The sequence below is a fragment of the Styela clava genome, chromosome 10, assembly GCF_964204865.1.
Source record: "Styela clava chromosome 10, kaStyClav1.hap1.2, whole genome shotgun sequence".
In the NCBI taxonomy this organism is placed as follows: domain Eukaryota; kingdom Metazoa; phylum Chordata; class Ascidiacea; order Stolidobranchia; family Styelidae; genus Styela; species Styela clava.
The window spans coordinates 19518844-19533612 of record NC_135259.1 but is presented as its reverse complement, the minus strand read 5'-3'; the positions used below and the strand labels follow the sequence as shown (position 1 = coordinate 19533612).

General features: G+C 37.6%; 2 protein-coding genes across 2 annotated transcripts in view; both read right to left on the bottom strand.

Moving 5' to 3' along the window:
• The window catches only part of LOC120337492 (cytoplasmic tRNA 2-thiolation protein 1-like), a 22239-nt gene extending 13875 nt beyond the window's left edge, over positions 1-8364 (bottom strand). Inside the window, exons 1-4 of the mRNA XM_039405285.2 lie at positions 8207-8364; positions 5339-5462; positions 4250-4368; positions 2538-2652 (exon numbers count right to left, since the gene is read on the bottom strand). Of these exons, the coding sequence (XP_039261219.2) occupies positions 2538-2652; positions 4250-4368; positions 5339-5462; positions 8207-8266 (418 nt within the window). The 5' untranslated portion in view covers positions 8267-8364. The remainder of the gene's footprint in view (positions 1-2537; positions 2653-4249; positions 4369-5338; positions 5463-8206) is intronic.
• On the bottom strand, positions 8353-14769 carry LOC120337490 (ankyrin repeat domain-containing protein SOWAHC-like). The gene has a single exon (XM_039405283.2). The coding sequence runs from the start codon at positions 14758-14760 to the stop codon at positions 13099-13101; it is 1662 nt and encodes a 553-aa protein (XP_039261217.2). The 5' UTR covers positions 14761-14769; the 3' UTR covers positions 8353-13098.

Below are 14769 nucleotides of genomic sequence, written 5' to 3'. Positions count from 1 at the left end.
AGACGGAAGATTACGGAAAGAAGCATTAGAATGGAAATTCCAAGTAATGTTACGTCATAATATGCCATATAATATGTCATATTACTCACAAACACGACGATGCATCGGCCACACGGAACAAATGCGTATGTGTAATGATTATTATATATAGTCAATGCAGAAACCCATATCTTATTATAGAATAACATTGAAAGCCGCTTCTCCAGAGGCGGCTTGGTATTCTCATATGAGAGGCTACAAGGTAAAATTTCCTGCCACAAACGCCGACTGTAAAACCAAAAATAGCGGGAAGAAGTATCAGGTATCCCAGAAACATTCCTTTTATAAGAAGGCGATGAGAGACCAATCTTGGTCTTTTAAATGATGCGGCATTCTTAACATTTGAACATGTGAAACTTTAACTTGCTCTTAAGCAGGGGTGCACTACTCAAATGAGGTCACGTACTGAATTTTTCAAAATAATCTTGTCGCGTGCCATGCACAATAGTTGGTGTTGTAAATTAACTCCCGTAAAACACACCAAACAAATTTCAATAATAATACATAATAACGAATATCTATTTATTGAAACAATTTAATGTCCTGAAAAACTGCTGATTTTGATAGAAACGTGATATTTTTATGCATATCATAAATACAATTTTTATATTCACAAAACCATCGCGTGCCACGTTTGAGCGTATGCCGCGCCAAATTTTGGCACGCATGCCCTGTGTTGTGAACCCATGCTCTAAAGCAGTGGTTCCCAACCTTTTATGGTTCGTGTGCCCCTACCGACGGCTTTTAGCACTCGTGGCTCCTTTGGAGGGTTTTTAGCACTTATGGCCCCGCTGTTTGTCCTTCCAGTGGTATTTATAGTGTTATTTCAATTGGTAGATTCCAAATCCTGTTATGTTCAAACATGTCATGCTCAACAAATTGAAAACACTCCGTGAAATAACCTTTTTAAGGAATGAAACTAGGAATAAGTTTCATTGTAAAGGAAAAAGGAAAATCATTCTTTTGTCTAGCATTGTGGCCCCCATCCAACTGCCCCGTGACCCCTTGGTTGGCCCCGGGCCCCCAGTTGGGAATCTGTGCTCTAAACAATGGATGGGCATACAAAATTTGAACTTCCTGCTGATTGCCAAACCATGGCCGAGATAGCATAGTGGCTGAAGAGTTAGGCTTAGCTGGGTTAGCATCGTTGGTTACACCTATGTGGTTCAAATAATTGCGCTCCAGAACTATGTGCACCAAGATGGCACACAACCTGAGAACCATAACCTGGTACACATACTATCTATGTTCAGGTTGTGCGCTATCTTGGTGCACATACTTCTGGAGCACCCAAATCTAATGCCTGCAATCTCAACCTGGGCACTGAAAAGATTTTGGTACTTTCAAAAAATAGTATCTTCCTAGATATCAGTGGCCTTGTTCAATTGGAAGACACGGATAAGCTTCATATTAATAATATTCTTGAGATGGTTTTGACACATCTTTGACTGAGAACTTCTCTGAAATAATCCCGCATATCTCAATGTGTTTAACCATGGTTTGGTCAAGAATTTATAAAAAAGGGGGTTTCTAATGGCAAAGTTGGACCGATACAGCTATCAAGAGTGGTCACAAATCGTGGATTTTCGAGAGTCGTTAGGGACTAAAGCAGGGGCCAGCAACCTACGGCCCGCGGGCCGAATCAAATGGCAACAAAACGCAGAAAGAGTGCAAATGGTTTAACTTAATAGGGCAGAAAATATTCAAATTGTCAGTCTTCGTGTGCTGCTCAAAATTTAACTTCTGATCTGTGTGAAAAAGTGTGATTCATCGGTAATCCATTCGATTTTTAACTTTCTAAAAATATGTGCGGCCTGCCAATGACTTCCGACCTTCAATTTTGACCCACGAGCGATAAAAGGTTGCCGACCCCTGGACTAAAGCGTTTTATGCTTAAAAAAAAATTCTATGGATGATACATAAAAATGTTTTTTTTTACATTTCAAAAGGGGAGGTGGGTTTCGACCCCAACCCCCATGGCAATGCCCCAGGTTTATACAGTCAAAATTTCAAAAATAAGTCACTTCCCATTATATCTTGATTTTAACATGGTTTCAAAAAATGTATCGGAAAAGGTTTGGAACCACTGGCTTATCTTAAAGCAGTGGTTCTAAATCGCTGCCACAGTGGGGGCTACAGAGCAATTGGGGGGGGGGGGGGGGCAATGCTAGGCGCAAAACAAATTTTACTTTTCTCTTTACATAACAACTCCAGTTTATCCAAGGGGCATTGCTTGACAAGGTCATTTCTCGAGGTGTTTTCAGTTTGTTAAGCATGAATTGTTTGAACATAATGGGTTTGGAATCTACCAATCAAAATACCACTGGGGGGTCATGGGTGCTAAAAGTCTCTGAAAGGGGACCACGAGACATAAAAGTTTGGGACCCACTGTCTTAATGGATATGAGAACAACAAAGTTGTGAAATCATGTGATAAAATTTTGTCCTTTTTAAATTGTTCATTTTGATGGAACACAACAACAATAAATAGCAACTTACAATTATTCTTCAATCCAATCTGTTTCACAATCGCATCCATTGTCCAACCGTACAAGTCTTCATATGAAAGTATTTTCAATGGTAGATCATATTGCTGTTGATTTCTTTTCACTGTCTGTTCAAATTTTAAATCAAACTTTAAATAAAATTGGTAGGGACACAAGTTGGGGCTTTGTTTAAAGCAGGGTTGTGGAACCTTTAATACAAGAGGGCCAGATTGAAATAACTGGCTGAAACCACGAGCCGAACCTTTATTTAACATAGGATTTCTAGTAATTGCAGGCACCAAAATTTTGATTATTGATCTTGTGACATGCGTTGTTTTCACAAGCTAGCTGTTGAGGCATTGCTAAGTCATATGCATAGATAATAAATTGGATTCAGGTGTAATTGAAATTACTTGCACATATCAAATAAATTGAAAACTTGGCACTTAAAATCGGCACTTCTCCGCAGGTCGCATAATTTTTCCTTGAGGGCCGCAGGTTGCACACCACTGGTTTAGGGTAAAGATCTGTAATAAATTTGCTTGATGGTCGGGCTAAGCGTTAGTAACACGCTCATCATCGTACGTCTGATTACCCTACACTAGCTTGCAGGCTCACATTATGTTGGGGATAATTATGTGCAAGCAGAAGGGGGCCGTAAGGGCACCATGTTATAGGGGTGAGTTGGATGATATAATACAAACATTTCACTCTTACTTGGGTACTCCTGAAGTATGCGCACCAAGATGTTGCACAACCTGAATCCTAACCTTGTACACAACCTGAGTTCAGGTTGTGCGCCATCTTGGTGTGCATACCTCAGGAGGTCCCTTACTTGACCATTATTCAGTAATTCTCAAGCATAACGACATCTATGATTTGTTTATCCCTCAAATTATTTTTGAACTTAGGTATAAGGGGCATCACTATCAAAAACTCGCCCTTGGCAGCAGAGACAGCCCTGTGAGCAAGAGAATCGGTGGACTCTTTGTCATCATAAGGTGGCTCATGCCTTCTCCCACAATCAAGTCCATGCATCTGAGACAAGATGTCGTTTTGTCACATGATCAAGCAGTATTATCAACATCCCTTTCTTCTGGGATAAATATTAATATCGTGAAATCATCATTGAGGTGAAGTAGTACAAAGTTTATGAAACATGATACAAGAATTTTTTCATCAAATTCAACAACACTCAAAATTGTAGGATAATATAAAAAGATAATGGTGTGAAAACAGAGAATAGAAAAGATGTATGCAACCACTGATAACCTAAGGAGGACATTGTGTATATATGGAGTTTTCAATGACCTCAAACTAGGGTCTCCTGACCTCAACTAAAAATAGAATGTAGTACTGAGAGAAGAGTAGTTGGCAACCGCTGCAATGTGTAGTTCTATATCAAGGTTTATCTTTACAGCATAGATTAGCTGTGTGGGAGAGGGCGGAGTGAAGTTGGGGGTGAATGAGGTTTGATGGTTGGAACCCCCTTTTGAAATAAAAAAAAAATAATTCTGTATCATACATTTCGGAGCTCAAAATGGTGTTTAGATCTTCTAAATTCTTGAAAACTCACATTTTCCAGTCTCCGACCCCCGCTAGCTGATATGGTGTAACTTGGTAATTACAAATTTCAGAACCCCCCCTCCCCCCACCCCTTGAAAATTCCTGGTCATGGCCCTGCCATAGATGCTGCTGAATAAAATGCACTCAAACCCTTTTCACCTCTAAAGAATCGTCTCTGTATCCTGTTATCCCTTCATCAATCGACAGCAAATATAAATCAAGTCCGTAATCAAATCTTTCATTCAATACTTTCATCACGTGAGCAAGGACTGTGGAATCTGAAAAACAACAGGAACTAGAAATCAAGTTGAAAGAGGTTACCAATCGCAGTTCTTACGGGCAAGGAAATGCAACTTGGATTGGCAAAGCTATGGATGGAGTCGTATTTTATACTCCCTGAAATAATGAGTTTTTTGGAGTAAAAATTTCAGACTTCTAACAGTTATACAAGAAGTCAAAAACCATTCATTTAAACCAGTCGTTCTCAAACGGCTAGGCGCATCCCGCAAAGGTGGGGGGGGGCGTATACATATACTTGAGGGGCACAGAGCTAATTAAAAATACCTGTTAGATTTGATCTTACCCGCCTTATATGGAATATTTACATTCCATCTACGTACTTTCAATGTGTTTTTTGAATGAAACATACTTATCTGCTATTTGAACCTTGCTTGCTAGTTAATATGACGTGGGGCGCGAGACTTAATTCCAAAAGTCGGCGCGGCTTAAAAAATTGGAGAACCATCATATCAACTATGGCCTATTAGCATGATCTGTGGCACCATGACAAAAACTCCCAACGCTTGTGCCCGGCTCTTCTACAAAAGCACCTAGTTTTGCTTTCGACGCGTTTCCACCAATTATTTTATGCGCCACGTTTAATAGCGAAAAGCTAAAGAATAAATGCACTGCAGTCAAAGAATTGAACAAAGCACAGTCAATTTACTTTAAATTAAAATAGTCATTTTAAATGGTACCTAGTGAAGGCCCTCAATGGAGGCAAAGAGCCAAGTTTGAAAAACCCTTATTTCGGCGCTCCAGAAGTATGTGTACCAATATGGAGGTAAATAATTTTGTTTACCTATTTTACATCAAGTTATATAAAGAGACTGAAACCTATGGGCAGGGGGTATATTCACTTGGCTAACACAGACAGTCCCCGAACTCGTAATAGAACTAATAAGATTATGGCCTAACCCTAATCTGGTACATATACTACGGGAGTACCCTTATTCAAAGCATACTCACCTTTCCCACCAGAAGCCCCGATTGCTACTTTCTCTCCTCTTTTAAACAGATTTCCAGTGACAATTGTGTGATGAATCTCTGTTTCAAAAGCCCAATAAAAGCATTTCTTGCAGACAGCATCACCCTGAGAAGATAAATATGGTTCAGAAAATGTTTTACAGCAACAGGTGACCATTTTCCCCAAAAATAAGACCTAGTCTTAAGAAATGAGACCTAACTTCTTTTAAATAAAAACATGTTATTTATAAGTAAATGGATATTGGTTTTCCTAATTTGTATATTCGAAAATCTCATAATTCTCTACTTGATAATTTTGTTTTTGATACATGAAAATAAAAGACATTCCCTTAAAATAAGCCCTGGTGTTATTTTTCAAAAGAAAATTGAAATAAGTATAACAGCTGGTCTAAATAGGAAAAAATTGCTAATTATTACTAGAGGATTAATAGGATCAAAATTCCAATAGGATCAAAATTCCAGCTGCATATGTATTTTGTTGGTACAATAGCATGAGGTCTACTACACTATAGAGCAGTGATCTCCAACCGTATATGGCTTGTGGCCTCTTTCAGAGACTTTAAGCACTAATGCCTCCCCTAACGAAGTGAAAACACCCTGTGAAATAACCTTATCAAGAAATGAAACTAGGAAGAACAGGGAGTTTTCTTGTAAAGAGAAAAGTAAAATTAGTTTTGCAATGAGAATGCTAGTTATACTTTATAGAGGTGGAGGTACCCAACCTGTTGTGGATCGTGGCCCCCTTCCAAAAGCTTCCAGTACTAATAGTTCCCCTGTTCATCATTCCAGTGGCATTTACATTCTTATTTTGATTGGTAGATTCCAAATTCCATTATGTTCAAACAATTTATGCACAAAAAAGTGAAGACACCTTGTGAAATAACCTTACCAAGAAATGAAACTAGGAATAACTTTCGTGAAGTGAAAAGTAAAATCAGTTTGGCAACTGATATGTGAAGCCGCACCCCCACACACCCCTGGGGAGCCCCAGGATGGGAACCGCTGCCATATAGATTTAATGCATCAACCCTCAGCAAATGCAAGATTTGAAGCAGTCCAATTAGGTATGACCAGGAATGGTGGAATTCATATAACTTAAGTTCTTGGAATATATGACATGATATTACAAGCTTTCATGATCAAGTGAATACAAGAAAATATTTTTATGATATACTGGGTGTCCATAAAGTCCCTTTACAGTTTCAATTTTGGTATGAAGTCAGTTCTCGATATATCTTAACCAGGTTTGTTGTTTTTTGATCAGTAATTGTTCAAGTATTTTCACTTCATTCAATACATCTGTGAGGGCTAAAGCAATATGCGATATCGATAAATTCCCTCTGCAATTTTAAAAAATTTCAAGACTTTACCAACACCCTATATTTGATTGCAAACTATGAAATCTCCAGCGTTAGATGGGTCATGGTCAAAGTCTACTCAGTCATCAAGTCCAGAGAAATGTTAAAAAGTTTACAAATTGATTATATTCAATAATATCTATTTTTAGAATTCAGATAACAATTTTTTCTGTAAAATTTGATATTTTTGGGGTGAACTTATTCTATTTCACTCTGACTTTGGTATAAATAATATTCAAATCGAAATTGTATTCAAATATTGGAATATGGACATCCATATTTCTGAGTCCTGTTTTTATTTCAAGACTTTCAAAATAAAATTAACATATTAAAACAATTTTAGGATATCAATAGTGTTTTTTGCCATGTGTGGAGATACTCTATGACTACATGGGTTCTCGCTGGCAGACAAGTTTGACGCCCGGGTGTGATCTATAGCTATATGGCAATTTTATACTTCACCAATACTCAATAGTTAATATAAATCATCTTTGTGTGCATTTCAACTTTTTTTCTTCATTTGATTATCTAGCTAAATATAACTGTTGTCACATCACTTTCCCATTTTAATTGAGAACTCGTTTTGAGCGTAATTTCGCACTCAATTTGCATAGGGTTCGGTATGTGCTTTGACAAATCTACCCTTTATATGTGAGAAAATTCCAGCCAAACGTCTAAAAAACTTACGTAATCCTATGTGAAGGTGAGCTCATGAATGATAAAAACCAGCAAATTTGGGGGCAACTTATTGGGAGCAGTGGGACTTTAAAATTTAGTCCTGAAAATTTGAAATCAATACCTTTTATTGGTAGTTGCAGATAAAAGTGATTTTCCATTCCCCCCAAAAAAGCAATTAAACGAAACAAATCATAGGTCCACTCCATGTCCAAAAACGCATGCCCTAGCTCAGGGTTTCCCAAACTTTTTAGGCCGCGGACACCTGTTTGTGAATCTTATTTTTGACGAACCCCCATCCTATGCCGTATCAATTTATGTGCCTATCCAATGAGAAAAGATAATGTTTCTTTTGAGGAAATAAAACTCATGAAAGTCTGAATCAATACACTAACATTGAATAGTGGGTGCTCCCGAAGTATGCGAACCAAGATGGCGGACATCGGAACGTAACATGGGTAACAGGTTAGGGTTAGGCGATAATTTTTTTCCAATTTTAGTCCTATTATCAATTCGAAGACTAGCCAAGAGCCTCCCGTAGTATTTATACCTAAAATTATGGCCTAACCCTAACCTAGTACACATATTACATTCCGATGTCCGCCATCTTGGTTCGCATACTTCGGGAGCCCCGAATACTGGCAGGCTAACGGCAATTTCGATAAGATTATGATCAATTTGTATATGTTTGAGACTCTTTCCATATCGTTGCGGACCCCTGTGCAGTCATCATGGACCCCCAGTTTGAGACACCCTGCCCTAGCTCAATGCAAAGCTACCACCACCACTAAAACTAATTACAATATTGAAAACCTACAGTCTTTGGCCTTTTAATAACTGGTCTTCCATCCTTGCATATCGTGCACAATTTTGACATCTTTCCAGTCTTCAAGAAAACACCAAGATAGTTCAGAAGTATTTTTTTTATTTTTAATCCAAATAATCAATAAATCATAAACATAACTGCATTTTAAAGCGCAACAAAAAAAAGAAAAAATCTCGTTAAAATGATAAAAATTTGCAAGTAATATAATAATATGTAACTAATTTCAAATCACAATGTTACTAAAGATTATAAAGGCGAATAATTACGGTAGTTATTTATCATAATATCAGCATAGGACATTGAGACCAAACAACATGTCTACCGAGTGTGTAAAGCAGAAGCATACCCAGGAATTTCCAAAGGGGGTTTCTAAAATTTTGACCCTCATGAGCCCCTGGTGTAATAAATTGGGCAAGCAATGCAGAACCATAAAAATGACCTATTTGCTAGAACATGGCTACTCAACTATATTTACCGAAGATCCGCATACAAAACTTCAAAATTATTTGGGTGCCGTCTTTCTAAAATTTATATATCGGCACCCTTAAACGCAAACTTTCTCGACCGGCTAATGATTATTAGCTAATCAAAATTGCTTATTATGGTGTTATAGTTCTTCTCATATATAATCAAAACTATAAAAGTCATTTCATAAAAGGCTCTTCAAAAGTGGAGCTAATGATCTAAAAAAAAGAATTAGGTGCGGTCCGAATCAAATAATCGAAAGGTCCGGATTCGGACCGCGGTCCGCCAGTTAAGTAGCCCTGGGCTAGAACATTGGATCTGACTGTGTTAGCTTCGAATTAGAAAGATTGGATAGGCAATGCAAATGGAAAGTTTTCGGGCTTCGAAAAATAGTAGCTCTGTGACTGCTTGATAACTGTGTAGGTGTGAAACACGACTAATAAGTAATAAACAAATTATTTCCTGTTTATCTCAGTAGTACCAAAAATTATAAACCAATATCACATAAAAAGGGTCAACTCACATTATTAAAAAAAAATATTGAAATGTATAGGCATATATCGAGGATGACATAAGCTAATTAGGTATTATGACTGCGATGATCAATTACAGATAAACCAAGGAAAAGTCATAAATAAGAATAGTCTTGAGTCACCCCAACTAAGAAATACATGAGCGCACCCCACAAGGGGCCGTAAACAATTTTTTTGAGGGGACGTGAAACCTATTAAAAATGAAAATATTCGTTAAATTTGATCTTGCCTGCCTTGTTTTGGATATTTACATTTCTTTTTACGTTCCAGTCACATATTTTCAATGTGTTTTTTGAATAAAACATACTTTTGCCAATCTGTTAATTGTAGCTTATTGCTAGCTAGTTATTTTTGAGGTGGGACGCGAAACTTCACAAATTCTAAAAAAGGGGGGCACGGCTTGAAAACGTTTGAGACCCACTGGTCTAGAAGATTCTGTATAATATCGAAATACTCCAATCAATTAATTAAACAAAGCAAAAATTATTGGTAAAGGAACAAAAATAAAGTGAAACCATTAAAAAAATTATAAAAAAAGAGAGCAAGAAAAATTAGGTGAATGATTACAAATGTGCAAGAATTAGGCCGAGCCAACTGGTATGAAAATATCGAGTGCAGCTGCAATGAAGATATATAGGGTAGTTTGTTAATCCCTGATAATGCCACATTCATAGGTGTCTGCGAACACTTGCTCTCAGGCATATTCGAAGTAAAAAATTCTCACATACGCAGTTTAGCCTTGAAACAAAGTTACTCTCGTAGTGTCTGTACCAGGTTAGGGTTAGGCCATAATTTTATTCCGATTTTCCTTATTTCAGTGTTATTACAAGTTCGAGAAATGCCTGTGTTAGCTAATTGAATATATTCCTTGTGGGCACTGTCCATAGGTTTCAGTCCCTTTAGCTTCACACAACTTGATGTAAAATAGGCGAAAAAAATTGAAAATTGAACAAAGTCTGAAATGAATCACAGAATTTGATGATCAAACAGGGTCCATATTTATTACCAAACCACAGTAGGCAATACAGGGCGTCCATAAAGTCATTTTATAATTGAAATTTTGTTATGAAGTCAGTTTTCAATATATCTTAACCAGGTTTGTTGTTTTTTAATCAGTAATTGCTTAAGGTATTTTTAATTCATTTGATACATCTGTGAGTGCCAAAACAATATATGGTATCGCTAAATTCCCTTTGCAATTAAAAAAAAATTCAAGACTTTATGGACACCCTATTTATCACTGCAATGTGGCCATTGGCCACCCTAAAACAAGCTTCTTAGGAAGCAATTTTGAGAACTCCACTAAAGATAATTAATTGGGACCACAAAATGACACAATCCATTACTCAAATAAATAGGACATCTCTTTTTATATGTTCAAACATGATGTGTCAAATATGCACAATTTTGCAAAACCAGAAATAAGCATAATTGTTGGGAAATTCAAATTCGAAAATTTTCCAACTATGGAAGCAAATAGCCACTCATGCAGATTCTAAAAGCAATAATGCATAATGAAATTTTAATAATTTGATGACTGCTGCCTTATCTGAATACAACAGAATAAAGTTTTTAAATAAGGAAAGAAACTTTGTAGAATTAACCAACAGTAAAAATTTTAGCTTGGTCACATTATGCGTCTATCTCACACTTGTAAATAGCCTCGTTCGGAGGAAAAGTAAAACTATTGTATACTTCCATGAAAAACAAAATCTCAATTACCAATTCTCTCTCATTTGGAGGGTTTGATCAAAAAATTATTAGGCATTCTGTGGAAAAACTTGGGTAATGAGTGGACTTTTATATATATCCTATTCTCGTATCTATTTTTTTCATCTTGGGGTTGTGTATGATAATGCATGGTGGCTCAGCGGTGTGACGCATCATGCTAAGCGTTAGGAATACGCTCGCAATCGCACCTTGATTACCCTGTGTTGGTGCGCAGGTTCGAATCCATCCTGTGGGGATAATTATGTGTGAGAGGATTGCTGGACTCCTTGCCGCCGTAGGGTGGTTCACGTAATCGCTGGTCGGTTACGGCTTCCTCCACCATCAAGTCCATGCTACCGAAACAAATAACTAACTAATCCCATACCCAGCAAGGAATGGTAACCGGACGAGATGCCGTGGTTCGCAATATGATTAAGTCGTCTTAGCTACTTTTCTTCTCTTCTGGGGATAAATATGTAAATCCTATCCTATGGTCAAAATGTTTGAGGCATGTTGCGGACAGTTCTGTATAAATTATTTTGTAATATGAAATTATACAAGGGTTTGATTGTAATACCATAATCACTATATTATATGAGTGAGTTTTGTGGGCAATATAATAAACAATGAACCATGAAAGCAAGAAAAAATAATTTCGAAATTTTCAAATAATTTCTCTTTAAAAGAATCATATACCACCAAAAAAAGTTCATGTTGTAGAAAAAGGATTGATTGAAGTGATCAAAAAAAATAAAATTAAGATTAAACAAAATGTTTTTTAAACTTCGAATTTTTCAGTTGTACCTACACCATATTTATTAGCGATGTCCTTATTCATAAATTGTACTCAGAAATAGGTACGTAACCCAGTAGTGTGTATACCAGGTTGAAGTTAGGCTATAATTTTATTCCGATTTTCCTTATTTCAGTTCTATTATGAGTTCGGGGACTGTCAGTGTTAGCCAAGTGAATATACCCCCTGCCCATAGGCTACCATCCCTTCACACAACTTAGTGTAAAGTAGGTGAACAGAATTAGTTACCTCCATATGGGTACATATACTTCTGGAGCGCCCAGAAATAAACTAGAAGCGGTAATTTGACGAAATCTTTTCAAAATAATAATTTGAAAAACCTGGGTACTACCATGATGTGAGTGAGATCTATCTCAAACTGGTACTATGCCGTGAAGTCTATCACATTTTCCATCCTTATGAATTAATGGATATCACGAATTAATATAAATTTAATATAGATATAGACTTAATTTACTCCTAACGCTGAAATTACACATTAAAGGGGTATCGGTACTCCCGTAGTGTGTGTTCCAGGTTATGGCATGATTTAATTCCCATTTTTCCTAATTTTAGTTTTATTACGAGTCCGGGGACTGGCTGTGTTGGCCAAGTGAATACACCCCCTACACACACTTCTGGAGCGCCACATAAGGTGTTGGCAACATATGCCGCAGTATACATACAAAATGATCGTACCGATTGACACAAAAAGGTAGAAATTGGCTCAGAAATGAAGGTCAGGTGAGCATGGATAATATGAGTTCTGATATCTATAGTTGATTTCTGGTTATTTGTCAATTTTTTACTCTTTATGTACTTTCATTGAAAAACCAATAAAAACACACACCACAGTCACAGCCATTGAATATTTGTGAATAATGATAAAATGTAGCCAGTTCTGAATGTTCAGAACTCCAACACAATAATGCATGTTACTAGAAACTAAAAGAAAATTGTAAAAAATTGAAATAATTTTCTCGCATAGATATTACAAGTTCTGCCTATGATGAATAATATATATCATAGTTTCCAAAATAGGAACCTCGTTCCCTCATGCAGTGGTTCACTGAGGGTCACAAGCAAAGGCCCTGACGAAGTATACTGTGGTTTGAGACGCTTATTGCCTATATTGATTTAAAGTAAATTGACTGTGAATTATTTAATTTATTTGTTCTTTTGTTTTCAAATTATGGCTTTTTATTATTAATCGTGGTGCATAAAGCAATTCATGAAAACATGTTAAAAGCAAAACTGAGTAGAGGAGTAGGGGGCCATAAGTGTTGAGAGCCTCAGGAAGTAGGCCACACATCATGAAAACTTAAGAACCATTGATAAATATATTTATAAAAGAACCACCAAATATACCCAGCAATTATTTGTTAGCGATCGCTGTCTCCATGATCATATCTCTTAGTCTTAGATGCTGATGATTCGCCCCTGGGCCGATGACCAGGGTCTCGGGATGAGTTAGGCCTTGGAAAACTGGGGGAGGAAGAATGTCCACGTCGCATTCCATCATGCGCTGAGGAAGTTGTTCTTGGTACGACGAACCCGGCTTCGATTTCGTCTGAGTTTGCTGAATTTGAGGACACTATACTTATGCTTGGCCTCTCTTCTTTACTCCATTTTCGACTTTTCTTTTTCACTTTCGATTTAAAACTTCCTCTTCGACCAATACTCGGACTTGCAGATGAAATACTTGTAACATCTTCTGATGAAGTTGACTTCCCTCGTACAAGTGCACCGAGAACTCCAACACCTCCACTTATAGCATTTCCGAGGCGTTTTGATTTACGGACAGAATCAAGTCGAGGTCGTAAACCCGCTGCGAAATCTCTTACAGAACCAGTACCATCGTTTCCAAATAATAATTTTTGAATTGACAAAGATATTGCGCCGAATTGTAAATAGTCTTTAACTTGTTTCCCAGAGTAATTACGAATGTGTGCATCCGCCTCATATTCTTCCACCAGGACTTGAACTACTTTCTCATGCCCATGCATAGCGGCTAAATGCATGGCTGTGTAACCACCGTTTGATATACTATTAACGTCTATACCCGTGTCTCCAAACATTCGCACCAGATCAACGCTACCCTTTTTCGCTGCCCAATGTAAAGCAGTGTACCCAAACACAAAGTCTTTCTTTTCTGCTAAGTTTGGATCCTTATTCAAAAGTTTCCTGAGCTCTACCATGTCGCCTTTCGCTGCCATTAGCATCCACTGCTTTTCTAATGGGTCCATTGAAAACTGACCTCCCTGACGGTCATCGTCGAATTCATTTTCTTTGTTGCTATCAAGAGATGCCTCAGACTGCATAATTGACGAAGTATCCTCACCAGAATTGTTCTGAAAATTGAGTCGAGCTTGCTCTACTGCGCCATTCGGTACTAGGTGGGGTTGTGAAGGTCGTCGTGGGGTTTCGGAATTCGATTTACGGTCGCCAGGTGGTAGCGGAACGCGAAAAACCCCGCTCGAATCCATAGATGGTCCGGGAGGCTCATTGCTTGTAATTGAAGAGTCCGGTTCATTTTTGCGATGTTCTGGGCTTGAAACTTGTGGGTCGACTTGTTGTGTTTGATCGCCATCCGGTGGCCCAAATGTTAACACGGGATATTCTTCACTATCTTCATTTTTATATTCTTGCGTGTCACGGTACGTAATCGGGGCAGAATATCCTCCATGTAAAACAGGTTGTTCGGATTTCGGCACAATAGGTGCATCAAATGAAGAAATATGGCTTGGCGACGCTTGTGTGCTGTTTTGATCGGTTACTTCGGGAGCAGGTAAAGTAGAGGATGAGGCAGTTATCGGTGCAGCTGTACGATATTTTTTTTTCAATTGCACATATTTCTCTCCATTTTCCGTTTTCACGACAGCAACTGTATTCACACAGTCCTTAAATCTCTGCCGTGAATCTGACTTTTTTTGAGGATCATTCAAAAACTTTTTGAAATGAGCTACGAGAGTTGTGTTTTTGACTTTCCCATCATTAAGCACGATGAAGTCACGAACGGCATCGACAGATAATTCTGAAGCCATAACAAGACT